General features: G+C 53.5%; 1 protein-coding gene across 4 annotated transcripts; it reads left to right on the forward strand.

Annotated features, from left to right (window-relative positions):
* Window positions 1-27086, forward strand: FAM83F (family with sequence similarity 83 member F). 4 transcript variants are annotated; one of them, XM_067698161.1, is made up of 5 exons: window positions 3-557; window positions 19491-19658; window positions 20148-20269; window positions 21127-21788; window positions 26785-27086. In XM_067698161.1, exons 1-5 carry the CDS (start codon window positions 72-74, stop codon window positions 26832-26834), a joined length of 1488 nt encoding a protein of 495 aa, XP_067554262.1. In that variant the 5' UTR covers window positions 3-71; the 3' UTR covers window positions 26835-27086. The 4 variants fall into 4 exon arrangements, 3 of the variants coding, with proteins under 3 accessions (XP_067554263.1, XP_067554262.1, XP_067554261.1); XM_067698160.1 differs by having other exon boundaries at window positions 4-557; window positions 21097-21788; XR_010932638.1 differs by lacking the exon at window positions 20148-20269 and having other exon boundaries at window positions 1-557; window positions 21097-21788.
* Window positions 27087-27446: the final 360 nt, after the last annotated feature.

Genomic DNA, 27446 nt, shown 5'->3' on the forward strand with positions numbered 1-27446 from the left:
TGGGGCGCCCCGCCCCTCGGCGGCTCCAGGTGCGGCGGTTGGACCCGGGCCGGGGCCGGGGCCGGGGCGCCATGGCCGAGTCCCAGCTCGGCTGCCTGGACGAGGCGCACGTGAACGAGAGGGTGACCGCGGCGCAGGCAGCCTTCTACTACTGCGAGCGGCGGCGGGCCGCCCTCGAGGCGCTGCTGGGCGGCGGCGAGCAGGCCTACCGCGAGCGGGTCAAGGAGGAGCAGCTGCGGGACTTCCTCTCCAGCCAGGAGCGTCAGGCCCTCGGCGCCACCTGGAGCCCCTACGAAGTCGCCGCCGCCGCCGCCGGCCGGGGCAAGAGCAAGGCCGAGGCCGAGACCCCGACGCAGGCCGCGGCCGAGTCCGGCGATTCCCTGGCCTACTGGCCCGACTGCTCCGACACCGAGGTGCCTCCGCTGGAGCTGGGCTGGACCGAAGCAGCCTTCTACCGCGGCGTGAGCCGCGTCACCCTCTTCACTCACCCTCCTAAGGAGGAGAAGGCGCCCCACCTGAAGCAAGTGGTCCGGCAGATGATCCAACAGGCCCAGAAGGTAGGCCACGGCCCCCCGCCCCCCACGCCTGGCCCCTTGGACCAGGCGCCACCTCCGAGGCAAGGCCTGGGCCTGGCCGCCCTTTCCACCCTCTGGAAAATGGGGCCAGAGCCCTCCCTTCCGACGTGGGGCTGGTCAGTCCTCTGGAGAGCATGGATGTGAACGTGTTTGGCAAATTACAAGGTGTTGGGACAGTTGCTTGTCACCATTACAGTGTCCAGAGGCGCTGGCTTTCCTCTGCTCTGTGCTTCTGCTTCCCTGTCTGGTTTCTCTCCCTAGGGAAGAGTGTGGGCTGTGGAGTCCTTTGGTAAAATGGGCCACTCAAAGGTCTTGATAATAACCTATGTGCTGCTCAGGGATTTACAAAACATATCCCTGGCCATTTTCTGATTTGATCCTCAGGCAACCCCAGGAAGTGTGGTGTGGCCTCCCACCCCAAGCCACGCTGCTCTTAGACGGTCCCCCAGAGTCAAGGCTGGCCTGGCCCCTGGCCCCTGAAATTCACTCCGGCTCTGGGCCCAGTGCTAGAGCTCATGCAGTCTAGGATGAATTAAGGGATGTATTTTGATCACCTACTACGTACCTGACTCTGTGCTGGGTGCTTTGACAAGGCAGGTCCCTGGACTTAGCAGGTCAAGAAGAAGCTCCCACTTACGGCGTCTACTCTACCTGGGGATTGAAAGGAGGTGATGTTTCCAGAGTGGCTGGTATTCTAATACTGGTGGGGCCAGTGGTTCGTAGGGCAGGGGGAAGATTTACTCTGTGCCCTTGGGTAGGGGTACCTGGGTAGGGCTTCCAGATAAAATATAAGATGTCCAGTTAAGTTTGAATTCCAGATAAACAACAAGAAAAAATTTAGTATTATTCAGTATGACCCAAATATTGCATTGGGACATACTGATGCTAAAAAGTCATTCACTGTTTCTGTGAAATTCAAAGTTAATGGGGACATTCTGTATTTGTATTTGCTAAGTCTGGTTCCCCTACATTGAGATTTGTTAAGAAACATCAGCAGCCTTCGGTGCCCAGTTCAAAATATACAGCAGGCGTGGCTTGGGTTCACCGTTCTGATTCAACTCAGTAACTGTGGTTGGAGCCCTTTTATCCCTGGAGGCTGAACGAGCCTAGAAAGACCGGTGGTGGGCCTCCTCTTCCTGGAAGGCGCAATGCAGGTAGTTGGCTAGATTGGCTGCCAGAAGGAAGGGTTAACTTTTCCCTGTCCATGTTTCCACCCTCCCTCTCTAAAGAATTCCAGCTTGTCTACCTGAGCGTCCTTTGTATATTGCATTCTGCAAAAGAGAAAGACAAGTTTGGACAGAGGAGGAGAAAGGACTGGGTCACAATACTGTGCAGCAGGGTGCAGCTGGGGTCAGGGGTCAGGGCTCGCGCTGTAATACTAACAAGCCTTGATTTATGCATCCTTAATATGTGCCAGCCACTGTGCTAATGATTTACCCGCATTTTTTCTTTTGCTTTTCACAACTACGGAGTAAGATGGGTATTTTCCTTACGTTTGGATTCAGAACAGTTAAGTCACTTGCTGAGCCAGGGTTCAAACACCAAAGTCCTTCTCCTTAACTGCCGTGCTGTCGGTTGACTAAACCAAGGAGCTGGAATGGAACTAGCCTGGTCACAACCTGGACTGCAGGTTGTGAACCCCTGTTACAAGGGGGAGACAGGGCCCTGCCCACTAGAACTTCTAGTCCCATATGGGATGTCAGGAATCTCCTATGTAGTGGAGTGTTCTTAACTCTTTAAATATTTAACAACAGAAACTTTAACAACTGTGAACTGATCCAATGCATACGTATTAAACCAGTAATTATTTCCTAGGTGCCTACCGTGTGCCGGGCACTAGCGATAGGAGGATATAAGGTGGCCTTTGCCCTCCAAGAGTTAATTCAAATGCTGGGGGATGTGCTGGAAGGAAAGCAGTTTTTGAGGCTGGATATGCCTAATCTGGGAGGGCTTTCCAAGGAACGTAAATTGCAGAGTTGAAAGGAGAGAGAGAAGGAAACTGGAATGGGCAGTTTCTCCTTAAGAGACTCAGGAGAGAGAGATTTTCGATATACTTTGCTTAAAGTACAGGCGGAAAAGTGCCTTCAGGGACCCAGAAGTGAGTCCGTGGCCTCTCCCACGCTGGCAGAGAGGAACCAGGGGAGGTTGCTGCCGCTTGGGCTGCTGTGACCACTGTAACTGCAGGGCGGGGGCAGAGGGGACTGGACTTAAATCAAGAACCTGTGTAGACAAGGAAACGGCTGGTTCTCATTTACAAGGGCAGAGTGAGAGGACCAAATAACTGCGATTTGGAAGAATAGTGCATTTGGTCATTGGACAAATATTTCGAGTTTTACTATGTGCTAAGCACTTCAGTAGAAAACAGACATATAAAACACACCTCTGCTCTTAAATGGCCTAATAGTCTAATAAACCATCATTTTAATACAGAATGATGGGTGCTTAACAGAGGGCGTGGCAGGAGGGGCACTGACCCAGCCCCTGAACCGGGTTAGGGAAGGACCTTTGATGCTGAGGGCCTGTCTTACAAGCGTGTCTGAATGCAGCAAGAAGGGTGGAATTGCACCAAGCATCCACCCATCTTTGCGCCCCAGCTCCCTTCTGACCAGCGGCATCCATTTTTGAGTCTACTGAGTAGGTTTAGAGAGTATTGCCTGTGCTCCAGGAGCAGAGGAAAACCTACTGGCCACCCACCTTGAAGACTGACCCTTGGCCCCTGCATTCCTGAGCCCCACACTCGAGGATACCAACTACCCAGCTCCTCACTGCTTACCACAGTGCCTCCCCCAGCATTTCCTTTGGCCCTCAAAAACCGTGTCAGGCAGAGGGGAGGCCCCTGAGGTCCAGAAGGGTCTAATGATTTGTCTTCAGACCAAGGACAAGGAGAGGACACAGCTTCCCCAGGTCCCTGGTCAGAACTACCAATGACTCCGTGTAGATATAAACACAACCCAGGAGAGGGTGGCTGCTGGGCTAGGAAGCTTTGATTACCTGGGAGCTGCTGCTCTTTATTCCCGTGGCAGTGAGAGGAACAGGCCCACCTGGTTGGTGGGGGACAGAGGGGCATGGGTAGCAGGCCCAGCCCTACCCCATCTCTGCCTGTCAATGGTGTGTCCCTTTCCTTCAGGGTCTGGCTCAGAGGCTAACCCTTCTTTGGCTGTTTATCAAATTTTCAATCCAAAAGTGACTTTTTGTTCTCAGACGTGGCTCCTTGTTTGTGCCACATGTGTGCCTGGCACACAGCTCGACTTAGGAGAGCCCATTTTATCCTCGGGGACTAGCAGCTTTGAAGGAGCTAAGACTCCCTCCTACACCTGTCCGTCATCTTTGTAGGGCCCTAGCGGCACGGGCAACCAATGATGTTTGTTTAATTGATTGGAAACTGCCTCCTATTGGCCACCCGCCCCTCTCCATCCGTCTAGGGAAGCAAGTGTCTGGAGAGTCCCCAGTTGAACTGCACATTACGGAGGGACCCCTTTAATCCCCATTGTTCCAAGCCACCTGGCAGCAGAGAGAAGAATGCTCTAAATTGGGAGGAGGGGGGTGCAGAGGGCTTTGGGGAAAGGTTCCAGGCAGGAGACGTGGTTGGCCAGGTTAGCAGCCTTGGTTAGAGGTCTGGGCAGGTGATGGGGGTGAACGGCTGGGTACACATGCCCAGGGGATGTGGCAAAGTCTCAGAGGCTCCAGTTCACTTCACCAGGAGGCTCAGCTTTCGGGTGGCAGCCTTTGCCACTGTCTCGCCCTGCTAACCTCAATTGGCTCTTCCCTCATTCAGATACATCCAGCAGATAGCACGCAGCACCTTCTCTGGACCAGGTGCCTGGACCAGGCACCATGCTGGGCACTGGGATATTGACATGAAGCAGATTCAAAAAGAAAAAAGAGAGAGAGAAGAAACAAAAGAAACAGTTGACATATATGTATATACTAAGTATGGCTGGTTTGTGAAACCTTGAGTCTGCGGGTACATCCGTCAGCCGCCTCGCAGCCTTGTTGGAGAGCTGGTCCTGCTTCTCGCCTAATACCTTTCCCCGTTCTCCTACCGTTCCACGTCTGAGGCTTTATCTAGAGCTCCTGAGCTGCCTTTGAAAAGCCTGATTCGCTGTGCAGAGCAAGAAAAGGCCTCTCAGGGCAGCCCGTGACCTGTGGGTCCAACACACTGTCTCCCTCGCCTAACTCTTCTTCCCTCCCTGAGTGACCATTCCTCATGGGCGGTTATTTCCAAGGCGCGGGGCGGTTCCAGAGTCCTTGCCCCCTTGAGGCTGGCGGATAATGATGCAGCTGCAGTTCCAGGGACTGAGCACTTCACAGTCCTTCCAGGATCTTGCCTCGGCCTGTCCCAGCATCCCTGCCAAGCCCTTGGCTCTGTGGCTGTTGGATTCTGAGTCTCTGTCTTTTACGCTCAGTCACTGATCCTGGGAACTGGGGTTTCTGGGCAATGGAGACCCAGCTTCACGTCAAGGACAGAGAATAGGCTCTGAAGTTGAAAGGTCTTGATTTCTGTCCTGACCTGGCTACTTACAAACTGTGTTCCTTTGGGGTAAATCACTTGCCTCCCTGGGACTCCTGACCTGCAAAATTGGAGGGCATTACCTAGATTTCTGGATGGTTTTGAAAAATCAGGAAGAAACTGTATGAAAGCAGAGGATACCAAGAAAGTATCGTACAAACATCAGTTGTCCTGGAAAGGTGCTGCCGTCGCTGTCCCCTCTCAGAGCCGGGAGGGAAGTGCGGCTGAGCTTCCTCCCAGGACTCGATGCGGGGCTGCCTGCCAGGAGATCAGAGTTAGGACGGTCAGGGCTTGCTTCTCCTCTTCAGGTTGGAGGCCCTGTGCAGGTGCACTTCCTGTTTCCTCCTCTGGGTGAGAGGAGCAGCTCCAGCTGCCCTCCCCTCCCCCCCACCCCCCCCGCCCCCCCCCGCACTTCTCAACTGCCTTGATCTGATGTGACCGTCTGTCAGGGCGGCTCTCATCTGCCAGGGTGGCTCTCGTCTGCAGGGCTGTGGTAACTGAGTACTCAGCCAAGGGTTTTCTCTAGGATCTGCCACGGGCCGAGATTAGACAGGAAGGCACAGAGGCTCCCCGGTCCCTGAATCAGGGGTCCCTGAGGGCGTCCCCTGCAGAGTCATTCAGAAGGGCAGTCTAGAAGGACTCCTCAGGACGATAGCTTGCACAAGTAGGCGCTGGGGCATGGGGACACGGGGGTGGGGTGGGTTGAGGTGGGGGACAGGCTGTGTTTCTGTCTTTGGAGAAGAGGGAGGCTGAGGCTTGGTTCCTCTGAAATCTGACAATTTAGGTCCCTGAAACTCTGAGGATGGGTGTTTCCCGGGGAGTTCAAAAGTAGAAGATGGGGCCTCAGTAAAGGGGTGCATTCTTCATGACTTCTTGGTCTCATGGTAGCTTAGCCAGGTTTGCTGGGCAGTGGTCTCAGGAGGCCAGGTCACTGCAGGGGAAGGAGTACACAGTTGGCAGCCGGGAGCTGGGTGTCTTCATTCTTGCTCTGTCTTTCCTCCTCTACCAGGTGACCTTGGGCAAATCATTTGACCTTGCTAGGCCTCCATCTCTGCATCTGTAAAATGGGGATCATTCTTGTCTTCTTGCTTACTTTCACAAGATTGCTCTGAGACTCCAGTGCAAGACTATATGAGACAGCATTTTGAAAAAGATGACTAATAGATGCAGATAAAAGGGATTTATATTACGAGGGGCTAACATTGTTGAAAGATAGGTGCTCTGCATGTTATTTCCTTTAATTAACTCAATCCTTAGCACCTTGCAAGGGAAATTAGGTTTTCCCAGAGGCTCAGGGAAAGCACAAGGCCGTAGATCTCATAAGAGGCAAGCTGGGACTCCACCCAGGTCTGAATTCAAGGCTTGTGTCCTTCTGCTACACATGCAGTTACTTTTGGGGATTGCCCCTGTGGCCACCGCTTCCATCTGAAATTCCAGAAGCAAAGTATATTTGTTGCCAGCCAGGTTCTGGGAAGCTCACCAACTAGTTCTGGAAACAAACAAGTACAGGACTACTTTGGTGGGAGAGGGAGAGGAGAGGATTCTTTCTGCCTGGTGGCACTGGTGTCACCAGGAAGCTGGATATAGGTAGTTTCCAGGGACGTATTTGGTTTGGCCATGCCACATGGCTTGTGGGATCTTAGTCCCCCGACCAGTGTCCTCTTGCTGGCCACTTTCTGGCCCTCTGGGACGTGGGCCCTCACTGACAAACTGAGACCTTAATGGGAGACCTGCCGGCAACCCCACGCCCACGCCGCCCCATCTGTCCAGGTGCGCCCCCAGGATGCTGCCTCACTGCTTCACCTTGGCTGGTGGTCAGGTCCGCCTCCTTTTCCTCACAATGTACAGGGCAGAGCCTGTTCTGGGGCAGGCCTCCAGTCTTCTGGGAGAGAGGAGCAGGGCAGAGGACCAACGAGCAGGGCTGGGTCCTGGCTGACCGCCTGCCTCTGCTCCTGACACTGTCCTGACCACACCCCCTCCCAGGTTGAGTCACTCTAGTGATCCCTGCCCCTCCCACTCCCTCCCACCACACCTCCTACCCCAGGGGCCATGCATGACTGGTCGGCCTTAGCTGGGGCCGCTGCCTTTCCCCCGTTTTCTTTTCCTTCTCTGAATTTGTGGAGTCTGTAGACTTGCTAATGATCCCAGAATCTTAGCCCAGGAAAAGAGCCTATGGCTTTTCTAATTAGTGGTCTCTCTGGCCTGAGTTTCTAGTAATCTGTTGGCTCATCCCAGCCCAGCTTGTACGGTGGTCACCCTGTTGGGCCTCTCATAGCACCGGTGGGGCATGTGGGAGGCTCCAGATAAATGCTCTTTCTGTTGTGCTCTCTAGCAGTGAGTCGGCAGGAGGCAGGGTCAGGGACAGGGACCAGGGCTTCTTTCCTTTTTGTGGGTCCTTGAGGACCAACTGTGAGTGTTCTTAACTCCCCCTCCCGGAAGGGTTCCCAGACTGCTTGGAGATTCCCCACTTCTGCTCATTTACTCACCATGTTTCACATGTGCCACGTTCCAGAAATATACAGGTGAATAAAATGTGGACGCTGAAAAAGAAAATAAACTGCAGAACAGGTTGGAGGGAGCGGGGCAATAGCTATTAACTGTTGAGTACTTAAATACCAGACCGTGCTAGCCCTTTTAAAATATATTATTTCATTTAACTTTCACAACAATCCAGCAACTTTCCATTTTACAGATGGTGAGGTCACAGGGCTGGTAAATAGTGGAGCTGGATGGGAACTTGAGATGGAGTCTGAATCCCACTGAGCTCCAGGGGCGCAGAGGCCTCCTGGGAATTGACGGCTGAAGCAGCCGGTATGGAAGGGAGGGCGGGCAGAGGGCCAGGGTGTGCAAGGCCGGAGGCCTCGGAGTGCACAGATTCACGCTATTCCCAGCGCCCCGCTCCCTGCACCCTCCACTTGCCTCTCTGGAGAAGCCCTCCCAGGCAGCATCACCTGGCTGTGGCCAGTAAGTTATCCTTGCCGCTTCGCAGAACCTCCCGGGCAAGCTGCCAACTCCAGTTGTCTTGCGCTGATTGATCCATCAAGAAATACCTCGAAGGTACTTCTCGAGCCCTGCCGTACTCTGCCCACGTAGTGTGTGGTGCTCGGAGCTCCAGGCCAGTAGCCCAAAGCAGCAGCTTATCCTAAGAATCATGTGTGTTTCCTCGTTGGGTTTTTTTTTCTTAGCAGCTGATTTATCTTCTTAATTATGTTTAGCTTTAAGCTAATGTTAAAATGAGCTTGCATTAGATAATTTTCACTAATTAACACCAACTTAGTGCAGGGGAAGTCATCCCAGAAGCATGCCGTGGGGCAGGGAAAAGCTGGCCTAGGATCTTAAAAAGAATTGCTCTTCTTACTGCCTGGCAGATCACATATGGTTCTTCACGGCTGAATTAGTTGACCTTGCTCACATGGGTACAGTCTGTTCTCTGGAGAGCCGGCCCGAGTGTCCTTTGTATCACCCCTTCATCCACCTAGTTTGGGGAATGGGTGTCAAGAGTGCCTCATAAGGATGAGGGGTGGACAGGGGGTGAGCCCCGGTGGTGCACAGCAGAGGCGGGAACAGAGCTGGCACAGAGGCCACGGGGCCTGGGAGGGGAGGTGGCCTGGCTGGCAGAGCTGGGCTCCAGTGGCTGCCAGTGCAGGAGGGAGCCTGGTGGTTAATGATGTCTAATTAGTGAGCCTGAAACAGTGTAACATGGCCTCAGACAGCTGGGAAGCCTCAGCTGACAAAGCGCAGGTGCCCGGCCAGTGGGCTGGGGGCAGCCCGGCCTCGAGGCAGAGCACAAGACCCCAATGGTCTTGGCTTCTGTCCTCTCGGTGGGCCAGGGCTCTGGTCCAGACTGCTTCCTCAGCCCCCCGAGAGAAGCCCCCTACTGCGGAGGTACTCTTTAGACATTCACTGCGTGTCAGGCCCTGTGCAGGGTGGCATGACAGGTCTCTGCGCGCCCCCCCTCCACCATGTGCTCAGAGAGACACAGGCCTGAGCAGGTGTGCCTTCTGGGAAGGGTACACACTGCCCTGGGGGCTGGGGACCCAGGACGAGAATGAACCTGGGACAGCCTGGGGGAGGGTGAAGCAAGGACCTCAACAGGGAAGGGATGTTCCCATCACCACAGGGAGAAGGTGGTGACAGTGTGAGTTAAGCCACCAGGGTGGGAGTTGCTGGGTGTGTTTGGAGAACGCAGAGGAGTTTATCGTCAAGGGAGGGAGTGGGTTGGAAGCACACGGAGGGTCTTTGGCCAGGCTGAACTCAGGCCGAGGGTTTGGGCAGGGAAACGGCATGCTTAGGGTTGGGCTATTGGTTCCACCTGCCAAGAGCAGGGGACCGACCCCTAATCTCCCATCATGCTGACGCTGAGCCCCACCCCCACCCTCCCACCGTGTGCCAGGCACTGTGGAGAGGAAGCACAGCGCCAGATGCTCTCCAGGCGTCACTGTGTCTCCGCATCCTCACAAGAACCATGAGTCAGCCTCACTTTACAGGCAGAGTTCCCAGGGGTCAAGTAACACCCGTGGTCTCCCCACCCCTGTGGAACCCCCGACTCCAAAGTCTGTGCTTCACCCACTGCAGGATGCTCCTGGACTTTGGGGATTCAGCTAAATGACTCTGGTGTCCCAGAGGTAGGAGGCTGCAAGGCAGGTGGGGCAGGGCCAGGCAGCGTCCGTGGGTGTTCCCCGGGCAGTCATGCAGGCCTCCTCTCCTGGGCTTTCCTCTCCTCTCTCACCCCAGGAAGCACAGACAGGAAGCTTAAGGTAACGTTTTCTTGTCCAGTTGTTCACATCCCACCGGGGGAGAAATTGGATGGGGCCTGTTGCAGCCTTGATGACAAAAGAAAGCCTTTGACGTGTGCCGGGCGAGTTGTCTCCATCCTCCAGCAGCACCTCTCCATGCTCAGTGGCAGCCGTGCCAACTGGGTCCCGAGCCCACCTGGAGGTGCTCTCCACTCAGGCTGCAGTTTTCTTTCCTTTCTTTCTTTCTTTTTTCTTTTGGCCGCGCCTCATGGCCCCAGCCAGGGGTTGAACCCAGGCCCTCGGCAGTGAAAGCTCAGAGTCCTAACCACTGGACCACCAGAGAATTCCCAGGGCCGCAGTTTTCCTAGTGGTGCGTTCCGTGCTCGGCGTGCAGGCACTGATGCCCAGCGTCGCTCGAGGGACAGTGCATTGTACAGACTTACTTACTCTTCCCTTGATTGAGCTGCCCTTCCCCTCGGTTCAAGTTTTGACCTTCCTGGAAGTGTAGTGTTGCCTTGGCGTTAATCACCATGTTCTGGACCTGCTGGACATGGTACCAGGCAAAGGAAAACATCTCTACCTTGACATCTGGGGCTGGTGGGCAGCTCTGTGCTGCTGTCTCCCTGGGAGCTGCCTCCGAAGTGAGGCCCCTTTGTTCTGGGTTCCATCAGAGGAGAGAAGGGGGTGCCGACGTGGACCCACAGCTCACAGCAGGCCAGGCACTGTGTTCCTTGTGCTGCTGCATTATCTCATTTAAAACTCAGAACAACCCTGAAGGGACCACCTCCCCATTTGAAAATGAGGAAATGGAGACTTAGATGAAATTACTCACTCAAGGCCCCACAACCAGTGAGACTTTCTGCTTCCAGAGAGTAGATTCTCTTCCGAACACTGGCCGTCACTCAAAGTGTGATCCTTCCACCACCTGCATTCAGATCACCTGAGGGGGAGGGTGTTGTTAAAACGCGTTTCCAGGGGCCGCTGAGTCAGACTCTCTGAGGATGGGGCCCTAGCACCCGCACGTTCAGCGGGCACACCCCGCCCCACCCCGCCCCGCACGGCTGATCCTCTACAGGCTCGAGTTTGACAGCCACTGCCCTGGAGACCTAGATCGCTTGCTGGGGAAATCAGAGAAGGCGGTCCACAGCTGGGGATGTGTGAGCCGGGTGCTGGCTGGCCTGCCCAGAACTGGCTCCCCTGGGCTGCCAGACAGATGGGCCTTCTGGGAGGCAGCAGCTGACCAGTTTGCCCAGGTGCTGCCCTTCCTACCCCAAGGCACCTTAGGGCTGGAGGTGGGGGCGTTTGGCCCCATTCACCTGGTTTGGGGATAACCCCTCAAAACCGCACAGCTTTTTCATGGGATTTCGTGGGCATGATCTCATCTGAAACCCCCAACGGCCCTGGGAGGCAGGCAGGGCAGGCATGGGAGGTAAAAGTCAGGCCCCAGGCTTACATGGGTAATCAGTGGGCAAGTGGGGAGTGGAGCTGCCCATGTGGGTTCCCCTCCCTCCCTTACTCCCTCCCCAGGAAAAAGTGACCATCTCCAGCACATACCTGCAAGGAGCGTGCCTGGCCTGGGGCCTCTTGCCTTTTCCCCACAGTGGCGCTGAGCGAGACGGGGGGGGGGGGGGTGTGTGTGGGGGGGGGTGGGGGGGTCTTTGTCAGCAGCAGCCACGCCCACCCCGGTGCCTAAGCTCCTCGTCAGCAGAGCTGGGGAAACCAGTGACCGAGAGGGTGGTATCGTCCGGCTCTATGGATGTATCCTGGTTTTGTGTGACCAGAAGTGACCTCAGGTCCTAGCCAGAGTAGATGTCCCCAGAGCCTCCCACGACCACACCACTGGGGGTGACAGCTCTGGACTGGGGTCAGAAGCCTGGGCTTTATTTAATCCCACCTCTGCTAAGACCCAGCTGGGTAACTTAACCTTGGGGCTGGGCTCTAGCTGATACATTTCCTCCCAGCTCTGAGGTTCTGCCCATCTGGAATGTCCTTCAGCGTAGGCACCGAGTGCAGAGATGCAGCCTGTGCCTGCACTGGAGCCTGGCCCAGGGGCTTTGTAGGGCTGACTTGCAGCCCGTGCTCCACTTGCTGGCTTGCATTCCATCACAGGGAGGACGGGTACCCTTTCATAATCTGCACAGAGGCGCTGGCTGTATGTGCTGGTGGCAGCTCTGCTTCCTGGCCTGATGTTCTTGGCGTGGACTTTGACCCCTTCGTAAAGTACTATCCTCAGTAATGGGTTGGCTGCCCCTTCAAGACCTTGGGTGGGTGGAACAGAGGAAGACCAGACCGGGGACTGGCGCTCAGGCCGCAGTCCCAAAAGGCGCCCACTTCCTTTCCCTTCTCTGTGCCCTTGAGGAAGAGCTTCAGCTCTGCCTTCCAGCAGGATGGTCTAACCTGGAATCTTGCGCAGCATTCTTTTTCTTTTTTCTGTCCCTCCACCAAAATGTCTAGTCATTAATGAAATAAAAGAGTTAACAACAAAGCTAGGTCCACAGCCCGCAAATAAAACAGTAGACGTGAAACACCCTCCATGTAGACATTCATTCCACAAACATGGAGAACTGACTTCGTGTTGAGATGTCCCCTGAGGGTGGAGATTCTGAGAGAAGTCAGCTGGTCCCTGCCATCCGGGAGCCCACAGCCCAGTAAGGGACAGAGCCATTCAGCAGATGTTACAATAAAATGTCAAGGACCTCTGTTATGTACCCGGAACACAACGTGGGCAGGAAGCAGGGAGTGGTGAACAATATTGGGTGGGGAGAAGTTCAGGAAATTCTTACCTGTGTCTTGAAAGATGCGTAGATGTTTCACAGGAGTACAGGAGGGGTAGGAACAGAAGAACTGGAAACTGCCTGGTGTGTGCAGTTGTTCTCAAAAGGGGGTGGGGAGTTGATGCAGTTTTGCCCCCAGGAGATATTTATCGATGTCTACAAACATTTTTCGTTGTCACCAGTGGGGGTGGCGCTACTGGCATGCTGCTAAGCACCCTGCGATGCACAGGACAGCCCCCCACGGCAAGGAATACTGTCCCTGGACCCCTGGAAGTCCCACAGTGGAGAAACCCTGAGTTAGGGTAACTACAGGTCATCCTGCACGGCTGAAAACAAGGGGCAGAAGTGAGATGGTCCGAGATGAAGCTGGAGAGGAGGAAAGGGGCCATCATAAGGCCCTTCAATGCCAAGTTAAGGAGTTTGGCTGTGGGACCCACCACTTCATCAGTCTGTTGTTTTGGCAGGGTCACTGCTACGGAGAAGGAATTGGAGCACAGAGATGGAGGAGAGACTAGTTAGGAAACTATTCCAGAAGTTCAGTGAGAAATGAGGGGGGCCCGAGCAAGGGCAGCAGTGCAGTAGGAACAGAATGGAGCTGACCCAGAGAAGGTACACAGAGGAGGAACTGCTGGCGTTGGTGGCCGATTGGATTTGGTCGTGGGGAGGAGGAGGAGGCCAGCAGACTCGGGCTTCTGGCCCGGATGACCTAGAGGACGTTGGCTTTGGAAGGGCCTCCAGGGCAGGCTGGTGAGCATAGCTCTGTGCCGAGGAGACTGGCAGTGCGGTGGCCATCCAGACTGGGTCATCCAAACACACCAGGGGTGTCAGTCCCCAGCTGTCTTTTTTTTTTTTTTAATAAATTTATTTACTTATTTAGTTATTTTTGGCTGTGTTGGGTCTTCGTTGCTGCACACAGGCTTTCTCTAGTTGCGGCGAGCGGGGGCTACTCTTCGTAGCAGTGCGTGGGCTTCTCATGTCCTGGCTTCTCTTGTAGCGGAGCACGGGCTCTAGCCGCGCGGGCTTCAGTAGTTGCAGCATGCGGACTCAGTAGTTGTGGCTCGCGGGCTGTAGAGCTCAGGCTCAGTAGTTGTGGTGCACGCGCTTAGTTGCTCCGCTGCATGTGGGATCTTCCCGGGCCAGGGCACGAACCCGTGTCCCTTGCATTGGCAGGTGGATTCTTAACCACTGTGCCACCAGGAAAGCCCCTCCCCGGCTGTCTTGAGTAGAGTTGCTGCGGTGTGCACGGGGAAGGTGGAGTCCTTTTCATTAATTTCGTTAATCTAATGGTAGTTAAGGAGTCCAGGAAGAGAATCTGAAAAGATGGCAGCTTAATTAAAGGTAAGTGACAGATGGAGGGGAATTCAGAGGTTCCCTAACACACCCTGTTGCCCCACCCCACCGCTGAGGCCGAACATCAAAGGAGGAGATGGTAAGCTAACCAAACACCTGATGAGAAGTGTTACAACATCAGAACTGCTTTGCCAGAGCCTGCGACAGCTTCTAAAAACTCCTGCCACCTCAAATTAACCTCTCTCCCCAGGTGCCGCACGTCAGTGGGTAACCAGGTAAAGGAGCCTGCCGGGAGGCCAGGGGATGACTTTTCCCTCCTGACGAAATCCGGCTCCCCGGGTTCTGTGCCTTTGATGTCTCTCTTATAAAACCTGATTTTCCATTTCTACTGGCAGCCTTGAAGTTAGATTTGGCCCGTAGGATCACGGGGCACATTAAACACCAGAGCGGAGGGAGTGGGGAGCTGCTTTTCCTGGGCCTGATGCCGTGGATCCTAATGTCAAGCAGGGCCTCAGAGACCAAAGCGGAGGGTAATTATCACCACTCCTCCACAACGAGATTGCAGGAGTCAGCGAGCAATTGATTTTTTCCTACTACAGATATTTCACTGCTTAATTGGTAGTGACACAGATGGCTGGCTCTGACCAGGGCACCGCAGACCAAGCCTCCCGAAAGCAGGGCCCCTGAGGACATCTCTCCCTCTAGTCTGTGATGCTCTCACAGCACATCCTCTGTCGGGTGGGGGTGAGGGCGAGCAGGCTCCCTGCGCTTTCAATTACAAAACAAAAGCAAGAGTGAATCCAGAAGCGCTTTCCTGAGCCAGTGAAGCCCTCCCCAGCAACATACTGAGAGTCAGCTTTGAGCTGGACACTGTGGAGAGTCTGGAAATGAGCAAACAGTAGACTCTGGCCTCAGGCAGCAGTTGGGAGCTATCAGGAGGCCTCTGAGATGGTGCGAGCTGTGTTCTGCTGGAATGAAGCCTAAAGTGGATTGTTAAAACCCTCTGTGATCCAGCCCCACCCCGTTGTCCAGCTCCACCCCGTTGTCCTTACGCTACACCTACCCTGAACTGTTCCAGGCCAATTGTTTTTTGTTTGTTTGTCTGTTTTGGACCTCAAGTGCAGAGCTGATTGTGAGCCTCAGTTCATGGTCCACTGCCATCGTCAATCCAGGGAAGGCCCCTCTTATTTTACTCTCTCCTTCCCTCCCGTCCCTTTCTCCTTCCATAGGCAGCCACCCTCCTATATTCAGTGTATGTCCTTGGACATGTCCGTATCCTTGAAAAACATGCAGGGTTATTTTATGTAGTGTGTTTTTATTTACATAAATGGTATTAGGCTATAGATCTCTATCTCTAACGTTCATCTTAAAAAGAACTACCCAGGTTCTGCACATGGAACTCGTTCATTGCTTCTGTCTGCTGCAGAGCACTCTGTCCGGAGCATCCCTCACATTCTCCACATCCATTCTTCTAGAGATGGACATCCAGGTTGCTGCCAACTCCTTGCTATCCCGAAGAAAGCTACAGTGAATGTCTTTGTTCCTGCCCCCTTATAGACCTGTGCAAAGATCCAAGAGGTTCCCCGGGTGTGTAGCCAAGAGTAGCGTTGCTGGCTTCCAGGCATGCACAACCTTAAATCCACGAAGCTCTGCCCCTTGCCCTAAGAAATAGCTGTACCAGTGTTCCCTCCCACCCTCAGTGAATGAGGGTTCCCCTTTCCTCACACGCCAACATTTAGGACTATCCAACTTTCTAGTTTTTAGTTCATGTTATAGTTGTAAAGTGGTATCTCTCTTATCTCTTTGCTTTTTTAAAATTTATTTTAAATTTTTTACATAATTTTTAAAGGTTACACTTCATGTGCAGTTATTATTACTGTCTCTTTGCTTTAATTTGAATCTTTCTGCTTACTAATGAGGTCTGCTTCTCTTTACATACTTATTAGCCATTCAGGTATCTCCTCTAGGAATTGCCTATTCATATCCTTTGCCCATTATTCTAATTAGTTTTCTGTCTTTTTCTTGCTGATGTGCAGGCATCTCTTGTGTATTATTAGTTCCTTTTGGTTGTAGACATTGCAGATATCTTCCCCCTGTCAGTTATCTTTGTCTGTTGACATCTTTCTTTGAACAGAAAATCCCTAATTTGCCAAATGCCTGTTTTAAAATTTTATTTGTCTTATGATTCATGCTTTTGGAATCTTAAGAAATCCCATCTTACCTATGCCATGAAGATATTTTCCTATATTTCATGAATTCCTTTATTAGTTGTATCTTCTGCATTTAGGTATATACAGCCTACCTGAAATTCACCTTTATATATGGTGTGAGGTAGGGATCCATTTTATTTTTCTGCATTTAGTATGCCAGTTGTCCCAATAGCATCTACTAAACAGCATCCTTTCTCCACTGAGTTGTGATTCTGCCTTAAAGTTAAGACTTTAAGTTAAAGTTTTATGTATGTGTGTAGGTACCTATATATTTCTGGGTCCTCTATTCTGTCCCATGGTCTATTTGTCAGTTCCTTCCTATCTCAGTATCGCAATTCTTATTAATTTGGCTCTGCAGTATGTCTTACTGTCTAGTAGGACAAGTGTCCCCTTTTAGCTTTTCTTTTTCAAAATTGACTTAGTTATTTGAATCTTCATTCTTCCTCACATCTTAGAAATATTTGAACTCCTCAAAAAATTTTACTGACCATTCATTGGAGTTGCATGGGATTTTATTAATATGAAGAGAACTGGATTTTTAAAACATTAAATCATGTTATCCATGAACACAATTTATCTTTTCATTTATTCAAATATTTGTAACTGTCCTTTAATAGAGTTTTCTAAATTTCTCCATAAAGGTATTAATTCCTAAATACTATGTGCTTAAGTTGCAATTTTGAATGGACCTTCTTTTCTTTTTTTTAATTGGTTATTGCTGTAGTAGAAAAATGCTATTGGTTTTTGTAAGTTTTTCTTGTATCTGGCAATCTTGCCAAATTCTCCTATTACTTCTAATAGTTTTTCTCTGTATTCTGCTGTTTTTTTTCTTTAAATATCATCCTTAAATACTGGTAGTTTTGTCTCTTCTAATCCTTCTGTCTCATTTCTTTTTCTTGTCATGTTGCATTGGTCAGGACCGCCAATACTTTGTTGAACAGCAGTGGTGATAAGTGAATATTCTTGACTTGCTTAAGACTTAAAGGGAATGCAACTTTAAGTATGTATGTTTCATGAGGGTTTTTAGTAAATAGGCTTTATGACATTAAGGAAGGTCCCATCTATTCCTAGTTTTTTGAGAGTTTTAATCACAAATAGTGTTATCAAATACTTTATAAAAACTTATTAAGATAATATATGATTTTCCCTCTTTGGCACTATAAATGTTATAAATTGATATGTTTCTGATGTTGAATAATCCTTTCATTTTTAGGATAACCTTATTTGATTATGCCGTATTGTATTTAATTTACTTTTTAAAAAACTGAACTATAGTTGATATGTTTAATTCACTTTTAATGACTTATCCATGTCAATTTCATTTTTAAAGTCATCAATGTGTAAATATTCCTAGTCTTTTTACCATTTCTTAAATAGTAAGAATTTCTTAAAAAGTAAATATATCTGTAGTTATTTCTCTTTCTTCATTCAGTATTTTATTTGCATCTCCTCTGTTTCTGTCAGTCATGCCTGTCCTCAGTGCCTTTGCTTGTGCTGTTTTCTTTGCCTGAAATATTCACCTCCTAGGCCCCTGGTAGCCCACGTGGCGCCTGTGCGCAGATTAGGAAAAGGCATCTCTTCCTCAGGCAGGCACAGCTCCCACTCACCCCCATCAGCCCAGTGCCTGTGTGCAGTGCACAACCTGCATACCCATGCATGGCAGCCTTGCCCACTTCCCTGCTTGGTTTTATTCCCTGCTCGTTTCTTATGGCACCCAAGGCTGCCCATTCTTCAGGTTTCAGCTTCCTCGGTGAAACCTTTCCTGTTCTCCCCTGGCTGAAAGTAATCTTTCAACCCTCCCCCTCCCTAAGTCCCTCCTTCTCTTCCTACCACCCCTCCTTAGAACTCACATCACACATCATTTGTGCATCTCTTAAGGCACTTGTCTCATTTTACCTTATGTCTTATTATTTTGTGCGAATGTCTTATGATTCCAACTGGATTAACCCCTTGAAGTTAGGGACTGTAGTTTGTTTGTCCTTAGATCCTCCCTCTGCCTGTGGGGCTTTGTAAATGTTACTTGTATGAATGATTGGGTATTAGATGTAGGAGGTAAGAAGGGCCTTATGTGATATTGTGTAAATGGTGTTGGGGGGTGGTCTTTAGAGGCAGAGATAACGGCAGAGCACACGTGAAGGTGATGGTGATTGTGGTGATGATGATGGTGATGGAGGATACACTTATTGAGCTTAACATGTGCCTGCACTCTGCTAAACGCTTTCACAGTTTGCTTCTCTAAGCCTTCTCAACAACCCTTTGAGACAGGTGCTACTATGAGCTCGATTTTGCTGCCAAGGAAGCTGGGGCACTGATGAGTCAGCAGTGGAGTTAGTGAACCAGGCCTGGTCTGCCTGGCTTCAGCGTTCGGGCTTTCAGTTACAACGACAAGCAGACTCCTTCGACCATACAATGGTTACCATTTATTGAAGACTTACCTACATATCAGGCATTGTTGATGCTTACAGATGTTATTTCTAATCCTGATGCCAAATGTATCAAGTACAGAGTATTCCCACTTTGCAGATGAGGAAACAGAGGCTCATCAAAGTTAAGGGATTTGCCTAAGGTTACATAAATAGAAAGTGGTTATAATCGGATCTCTCTGACCCCAAAGCACATACTTTCCTCTGCATCATGGGCACAGTGCTTGGGGCCAACAAGAACACCCTGCCTCTGGAGCAGAAGGTTTGTGTAGGAAAGTGGAGGAGGCTGAGGTCAGAAAGGCAAATCCGCCTCAGGCTGCGGAAGGCCTCGCCTTCCAGGATGGATAATCAAGGCTGGCTTTTGGAAATCAAGGGTCCTGGCAGGGACCTTGATTTGAGGATGAAGTGGGATGGTCTGGACACCTGGAGGCCAAGGGAGCCCGAGCTAACTGGAGCTCTGCCCGAATCTGTGCTCAGGGAAGCACAGGGCTTTGCACAGCTGCAGGGAGATCAAAGCACCCAGGTCTGCAAAGAAAGTGGTATCTGAGCAGATCTGCAGCTTGTGGAAATGGTCCATTTCATGCCTCTCAGTGACTGCAGCTCCTTGAACCTGCTTATTTCCCGAAGGCACCAGAACCAACTTTCCTCAGCCTCCTAGATCTCCACTGACGTGGCTTCTGAAGAGCTGCTGGAAAATCCCCAGGGTGGGTGGTGGGAATTTGCCAAGGATGAAGTACAAGCAGCATGGCCTACACCCTCTGCACCATCTTCATTTCCCAGAGCAGGGAGCCCATCTCCTGCTCACATGTGCTCAGAGGTGGGTGGGGATGTGCAAAACCCAGGAGTGGTGCAGATGGCATTTTTGACTCTTGGCCAGCACTTACCCCAGCCCAGCTGGTCCTCTGTGGGCCGCAGTGTGACTCTGTATGTGTGTAGTCACCACGTGCCTCACTAGTGCCCTTCCCTGTCCAGGTCATTGCTGTGGTCATGGACCTCTTCACTGATGGTGAGATCTTCCAAGACATTGTGGATGCTGCCTCCAAGCGCCGCGTGCCAGTGTACATCATCCTGGACGAGGCGGGCGTGAAGTATTTCCTGGAGATGTGTCAGGGCCTGGAGCTCGCTGACTTCCGTATTCGGGTAAGTTGTATCACTGACACTGGGGGTGGGAGGGGGGAAGGAAGTGGGATGGAGACTGCCTCTGCCCCTCCCTCTGCCTGCTCCCCAGTTCAGGGGCCCCGGTGAACAGCCCTCTCAACCCCTTTCCTTCTGTCTAAAACCTTGCCTCATGAACTGCTAACCCTCACTGCACGACTGGCTTACATTTTATCCCAAGGCTGCTGAGGCCAAGGAGGCAGCTCCAGCCTAGTCCCGGGCGCTCAGCCCTCAGAGTCACTGTCAGGGTTGAAGGCAGGGCTGTGTTTCTCTTCTGAAGAGCTTTGAGAGCAGACTGGGGCCCCCCTGGGCCCGTCTGAGCCCAAGGCCAGATTTGCTGACTTCCTCAGGCCGTAGGAAGCAGAGTCAGGGTCCCGTGGACAAGAGGATTCATCCTCCACCCATGCAGAGACTCAGCTTAGAGCCTCTAGGGCCCCAACCTGAGTGACAGTGCCCTTCTCCTCTTCTCAACAGAACATCCGTGTCCGCTCTGTGACAGGTGTTGGCTTTTACATGCCCATGGGGAAGATCAAGGGGACCCTGTCATCCAAGTTCCTAATGGTAGACGGTGATAAAGTAGCCACTGGATCCTACAGGTGAGTTGGGCCAGGTCAGAGAAGGGCCCGGGAGGCCTTTGTTCATGGTCACAAGTGTTCATGTTCAGAAAGATGCTGGACTAGAGCCTCCACAGTCATGAGTTTAAGAGCTCTTGTCTATTCTGATAGCAAAGAATAGCCTCCTGGCCAGTCCCTTCCCTCAAACTTTCTGGCTAATGGATTATTCAAGAAAGAGGGTCAACTTTTGTTGAGCATTAAGCACTGCCTGCCTTGCATGGTCCACAACGGCTGGTTGCCTTTTGAGGCTGGAAGAGACCCGGGCACATGACACAATTAATAAATGGCGTCAGTCCTCTTGTGTGGTTGAAGTATGGGGTTTTGCAGATGCTAGGTGCTCTAAAAATTCAGAGGAGAACTATTAGGGAATGGAATAGTATTAACAGTAGTGGCAGCTGTAGGTACTCCTTATTAAATGTACGTTTGTGCCAGGTACTGAGCGAAACCTTTTATATTTGTTATTGGACTTCGAGCCTCACAGCAACTCTGTGACGGTATGCCTTACAAGCCCCATTTGACAAGGCACGCAGGGCAGAAAGCAGGTTTGAATCCAGACCTGACTTCTCTTGCCCTTGCCCTACACCCACTGCCTGCTTTCTGCATTTGAGGCCAAGACCTGGACCAAGGGAGGATTTGGGTCTGTGGAGGGAGAGCACCCCAGCACGAAGGCAGCAAGGCATCCAGCCTCAGTGGTGGAGCAGGTCGGGCTGGGCAGCGGGGTTTGAGATGGGCTCACCGAGGGGCGGCTGGCAGGGCAAGGCTGCAGGCCCGGGCACATGTATGTTGCTTTTCTGTCCCCATGTTCCCAGATTCACCTGGAGTGCCTCCCATGTGGACAGGAACCTTCTCCTCCTCCTGACAGGGCAGAACGTGGAGCCCTTCGACGTGGAGTTCCGGGAGCTGTACGCCATCTCCGAGGAGGTGGACTTGTACCAGCAGCTGGGCCTGGCAGGAGGCGCTGGCAGGCTGGGCCTCAACTACTCCTCCACTGTGGCTCGCAAGCTTATCAACCCCAAGTACACCCTGGTGACGGGCAGCCACCACCCACCCGGGGAGATGATGCGCTGGGCTGCCCGGCAGCAGCAGGAGGCCAGCCGCAATGCAGAGGGGCAGGAGGAGGGCAGCAAGGGCGGCGAGTCAGCACGGCGCCTGGAGAGTTTCCTGCACGACCTGGTCACGCTGGAGCAGGTGCTGCCCCCCGTGGAGCCCATTCTCTCGGGAGAGCTGAGTCGGGATGGCAGGGTGTTCTCCCACCTGCGTGTGGACCTGAAGCCCAGACCCCAGGACGCCCTTGCCCAAAATGGCAGGGGAGAAGCTGCCAATGGGGAGGCCACCGCGGCCAAGGAGGGCAGGCGCTTCAGCAGCAGGTTCTTCAGCCGGCGGTCCAAGAGGCCCGCAGCGCCCAATAGCACGGCCAGCGCCCCCTCCCCCGAGGCCTTGGCCGAAGCGGAGTTTATGGCGGGGAAGAGGCCCAACCAGGGCTCCAGTGGCGACGTCTCAGGTGAGTCCCTCCCACTGGGCCCAGGGCTCCTCAGGCCTCTGGCCCTGGTCCAGGAGCACTGCTGATTCTGCAAGAAGGCCGCCTCCCGGCAGGGAGAGCACATCAGCTCTGGGCCCTGTGGTCCTCAATTCCCATCCTGCTCTGGCCTTTGCCTGCGTGTGGCCTGGGGCCAGCCACTGCAGGCCGGAGTTTCAGTTTCCTCTTCTCTAAAAGGGGAAAGTGATGCCTGCCTCGCCCAGCTGTTCTGAGGATATGAAGTGCTCAGAACAGTGCTGGGCACGGAGTAGTCTGAGACTAGGGCTCTGACTCTAGGGCTTGTTCCAGCAAACCTTGTTCCTTGCTGGATCCGTTGCCGTCAGGATCTGACCTGGTCAAACACACCGCACCAATGCCCGGACCCACTTTTCCTTGTTTCTGTTGTAAGTAGTTTGACGTGGCTCCTCCCTGTGTTTATTTGATCAGTGGTATTTGCCAGGCTGTTTACTTCTGGGAGAGATTGTTCCTGGTGGCGGCATCTTTCTGGCTGTCTCTCTGCCTTTATCTCTTTCTCTGGAACAGTCTCCAGAGTGGCCTCTTCTGGCTGGTGGTGACAGCCAGGGCCACTGCTGGCACCTTTTCTCATGTCGGCATTGCTGAGTCAAAGGGGTTTCCATGTTGGGGTTTCTCCCTCCATGGCTGTGGGGCTTTGCAGCGGTGAGGCTGGGCTCCCTGGCTGGCCAGGTAGGTAATGGCAGGGACTTACCTTGGGCAGCCTGAGTGCTTCCAGAATTCCTGTGTCCCTCAAGGCCCCAGCTTTGACCTGACATTGGCTGGAGTGCAAGTCTTCCCAAACACTGATGCCCCAGCCCTGCTAGAGAGCCTGACGCACTCAGTCTGTGCCTCTTAAAGTTAGGACAGGCCTGGAGTCTCCGAGAATTTGGGCACAGCAGCAGTGCCAGGGCTATAGCTGCACTTGGCCAGGAAGCATTTACTGAGCGCCTCCGTGTGCCGGGTCCTTCACTAGGTGCTCTCTCTCTCACTTGGCCCTCACAGGAACCACGGAGGTGGCAGATGGAAGCTCAGGGAGGTGAATTAAGTGGTCCCAGGGCACAGTAAGTGATAGTGGGGCCGGGACACAAACCGAGGCCAGGGCCCGTGTCCTGTCAGGGAGGGGTAGCTGGGCCTGGCCCATTCCCCCTGGGCTCCCTGGCTCCCCCAGCTCCGGATGCTTCTGCTGCCCTGCACCTCTTGTTTGGAAGAAGGGTTGCCATGGTGAACACCTGGCAGGGAAGAGAGGGGGAGGGGCGAGCCCAACCACAAAAGGGGCTCTTTCCCACGTCCTGACTGGAGGTGAAGTAGAAGCTTTCTCTTCCTTCAGCCCCTCACCCTGAGGTGCTGTTTCCATAGAAACAAAAGGCCATTGTCTTATCCCTTCCTGCCTCCTTTAGTGAGTCTCAGCATCAGATTCCCCTGCTTGGATGACTTGAACAGGTCACTGACACTTCCGCTGCTCCCTGAGTGTTTGCATGGGGTGCCAGGAGCCAGCCAAACAGCCAGGGACAGTGCCCTGTGCCAGCTTGTCTCCTGAGTGCCTGGCACCCAGAGAGAGAGAGTCAGAGACAGAGAGAGAAGGGCAAGTGCAAGAGTGCAGCGGCACGCACGAGGGATGGCCCTCAAGGTCACCCTATTCCTGCTCCATCATAAGGAAACACACAGCGTGGCCTCGTCCAGCACAGCCTCTGTGTACCTGGATGGGCATCCAGCCCTGAGGGCCTGGAATTCAAGTCCCTTAAGAGACCTTTCCTCTCCCTTCTGCTTTCTTCCCTCGAAGGCAGGGCAAGAAGCAGAGACTCCCCTCCCCAAAGCCCCTTTTTGTGGCCTCCAGCCTCCCAAACATTTGACTGGTTTAGTGCCTCCTCTCAGGCAGCAGAAGCTTATCAGCAGGACTCTGTGTGCCAGAGGGTCATGTTCCTGGCAGCATGGGGGTCCCCAAGGTTGGAACTAGCAATCCTAGTACACTGGGAACTGTCATCTGGGAGGAAGTCACTTTAGCTATTCCCATAGGGCCCCATCCAGGGAAAGGATCCCTGTCCTACAGTGAATCCTACAGGGACCGTTCAGAGCATCATCAGAACAGCCATCGGATGGATCTCAGCTCCCAGTACCTTGCTCCCTACACCTTGGACACATCCTTTCACCTCCCCGGGGCTGTTTCCTGGTTGAGAAGAGGAGGGGTTGATCCAGGGAGGGTTCAAGAGGCCCCTTTGAGCTCTGATTCTGACTGTCCTTTCTGTCCCTGCTGCCCTCTTGTCAAGGGAGAACCCAGGCCAATGACAGGGTGAGTAAAAGAGAGAAAAATAGAAAAGCTAAGAGCTGACAGCCTGTACAATTACTTGATAAGAAGTATATAGTTGTCAAATAGCATGCAAATTTTTGCAAACCCAAGTGTGGCCCTTGGGAGAACCTTCAGAAATCCCTTCCTTTGGGTCTGGCAGTCCAGCCGTGGGCGGCCAGGTGGTTTGAAGGCTCACAGCCCCCCCTACTGGTGGAAGCCAAGCACCCTCTCCTTCTGGTTTTTCTCTCAGCGAAGTCCTTGCTCCTGCAATTGGCGCCTTTCCTGAGCCGGCCACCTGTGCCCATCCAGGAGCTCGGGACTCTGGGGCAGAGATCCAACCTCAGGGACCAGCAGTCACTGGAGAGCCTTGTCAAAAGAGTGAGGAGTCTGTCCCGCTCGGCTGGGCTCAGGAATCTGCATTTTAAACGAGCACCCCGAGCGTTTTTCCACACAGGGGTCCTCAGAGCAGCAGATTAGGTGACAGGTCTCTGCCACTGGGGGCTGCCAGTTTGGGGGAGGGGGTTCCAGGTGATGTCCTGAAACCCCTCCTGGTCCCCCTGGGGAAATCCCTGGGACAAGGCCCACACTCTCGTGCGTGGTAAGAGGAGGAAGAAAGGCACAGACTTTGGCTGAGCGCCTGGCGTGTGCTGGGTAGACACGGGGCTCAATGCTCTCACCCAGAACCCACAGCCACCCTGCCTGATGACGTTGTTTCAAGACGGGACCCCAGAGGTGCAGAGAGGCGAGGCCCTGTGCCCACGGTCATGAGTGAGAAAAGGGCGGTGGGCTCTCCTGCCTCCCAGGGCCTGCCAGAGTGTTATGGCCATCTCTGGAAGGTTAGGGTTGACACCAGCTACCTACATCTTTAAAGGCTGTTTGGAAGGGCCAGAGGCCTGAGTACATGACTGACTCCCCGCCCCCCGCCCCCCACCCCCCACCCCGGTACAGAGGAAGAGGAGAGTGCCTCTGGGTCACCACCTTCCGAGGGCCCCTGAGCCCACGCTTCTGTTCCCAGAGTTCTCTGAGGTGACTGCAGCCACAGTTGCCTTGCCAGAACTCTCCCAGGTTCCCCTGAGTGGTGCGTGGATGGGCCACCCTGGCTGGCAGTGTGGTCTGGCTCCTAGCGCTGTGCTTGCTGGCTCCTGGATTTGGGAACTTCAGACTTGCCTGTGTCATCCCTGGGGTGGAGGTCTCAGATCTCTCTCCTGGAAGGCTGGGCCCCTGCCTGGGATGGAAGGCTGGGGAGGTGCTGCTGGGGTTCAGAGCTCCATAAGGGACCTGTGGGCCTTCAGTTCCAGGGTAAGCCTACTCAGCAGCTGTCTTGCCAAGATGGAGTTCCAAAACTCAGTGTCGCTCCTGAGGTCAGACCCCAGCTGGTGTTCTCAGGCCGTGCTCTGATTCCATGAACCTGAGCACTGTTACCAGCCAAGGTCTCGGTCACATGGCACAGAAGAGGGGAGCTGAATGGGCATCCTTCGAGGAGCTGATCCCACTGGGCTCCAGAGAAGAGGCAGGCGTCCTTAGTCTCGTTGGCAGATGTCAAAATCCCCTGCCCTGCTGGTCTCTCGGGCCTGGCTGGGGCTTCCATCACCATCTAGGTGAGTGAGGGCACGTACGTCACCCGGTCACCACCCACTGATGCCACTGCAGTTGCTCTTGTTATTAGATTGGTGTGAACCCTTACGTAGCTTGCTGCTGCCTGATCGTTCATTGTTTTCGACACATGTCTATCTGTGCGGTGTCTGCTCTGTGCCAGGCACTGTCCTAACTTCCTGGTGTAGCAGTGGACAAAGTGAGCTTGCCCCTGCTCTTATGTACCGGGAGGGGGACAGGAACGGCAAGGACCTTCTCCTGAAGAGTGATCAGGGAAGGCCTCTCTGACAAAGGGGCATTTGAGCAGAGACTTGAATGATGGGAAGCAGAGAACCATGTGGACATCCAGGGGAAGAATCTTCCAGAAAAGAGGAGTGTGAGGTCCTGAAGCCTATAGGGAGGTAGAGCTCACTGTCCTTGTGAGCCGTCTACACCACTGTCCCCTCTCCTGCCTGCCGAGCCAGACCGGCCAGGTCCTGACCATCGGACCGGGTCCCGATGCTCCAGGCCTTCCTTGAGGCCGCCTCTCCTCCACTTCCCGCCCCCATGTCCAGTCTCACTTCTTCCTTTGAAATTTGACTTTCTCTCATGAGCCTCCTTTGGGCCGCCCGTGCCACATACACTTTGTAGGGAAGAGCTGAGATGGGGCTCGGCAGAGCAGGCAGCGGCGCAGGCGCTGCCCGGCTCTGGGGGCTACTGCCCCCCTGTCCCCCACTGTCAGGTCGGGCCGAGGATGCCCCCTCGCTGCAGGGCCACGCTGAAGGTCACTGATAGTGACTGCAGTCGCGCTTGTGAGCTGTGACGCAGCATAGGGTATTAGTAACTGGTGAATCGCCCCGCTGAGGTCAGAAGATGGCAGATCCCTGATGCCCCAACCAGTGGTGGTCTTGCTGAGGCTGTCAGGACAGGGAGAATCTTTCCTTTTGCTCTTCTGAGGACCTACTGACCTGGTTTCAGCAGCTTGGGAGGCAGACAGTGACCCAACCACCCAAATTTGCGGTGTGGGTGGTGCATAGTAGAGGGGCTGGAGGCCAGCCCAGGGAGCACTTTACCTACATCCTCCCTCGCCTGTGTCCCTTGTCTCTGCAGGTAAAACAAGTTCCAGTCCTGCCAAGGCCAGCAATTGTGTGATTTTGTGAGCTGCGGGCCAGCTGTTGGCAGGACCTGTGGATGCCCCCATCCTGTCCTGTGGAGACACAGGTCAAACCCTGCACCGATTTGCACATCGGACGCCTAGTGGCCTCCTGCCCCAGCAGCCTCCATCCTGGCCTCAGGGACCCTGTATCCCAGATGTGAGGGTCTGCAGCATCTCAAGACAATCACACGCCTCCACAAGACTGTCGTGGCCGGGCAGGGGGGTCACCCTTTGTTTACATGAAGTGGAAGCTTGACTAGTGTCTGCTCTCCTTTATGCCCAGCCCCCTCCCTCCACTGGGCCAGCTTTGCCCTGCAGGCCCCCAGATGGGGTGAGTCCATGTCTTTCTCCCTTAATGTGATGGGGTCTCTGGGGCAGCCCCAGCCCCCTGGCTTCTCCTTCCCTGGGCTTCCTGGTGCTGCTGGTCCCCCAAGAGGTTTGGTGGAACAGAAGGGACGAGGACAGGGCCCTGAGCCCGGGATCCAGTCTCGCTTGAGCTTCTGAACTCACGGTGGAAGATGCAGCGAGGACGGCTGGGGGCTGGCTGCTGTGGGCTTCCTGGCATGGCCGTCCTGGCCCGTCCCTCAGGCCCCTGCAGTAGACTCTGAATGCAGTA

The sequence above is a fragment of the Pseudorca crassidens genome, chromosome 11 (assembly GCF_039906515.1).
Source record: "Pseudorca crassidens isolate mPseCra1 chromosome 11, mPseCra1.hap1, whole genome shotgun sequence".
Classification (NCBI taxonomy): Eukaryota; Metazoa; Chordata; class Mammalia; order Artiodactyla; family Delphinidae; genus Pseudorca; species Pseudorca crassidens.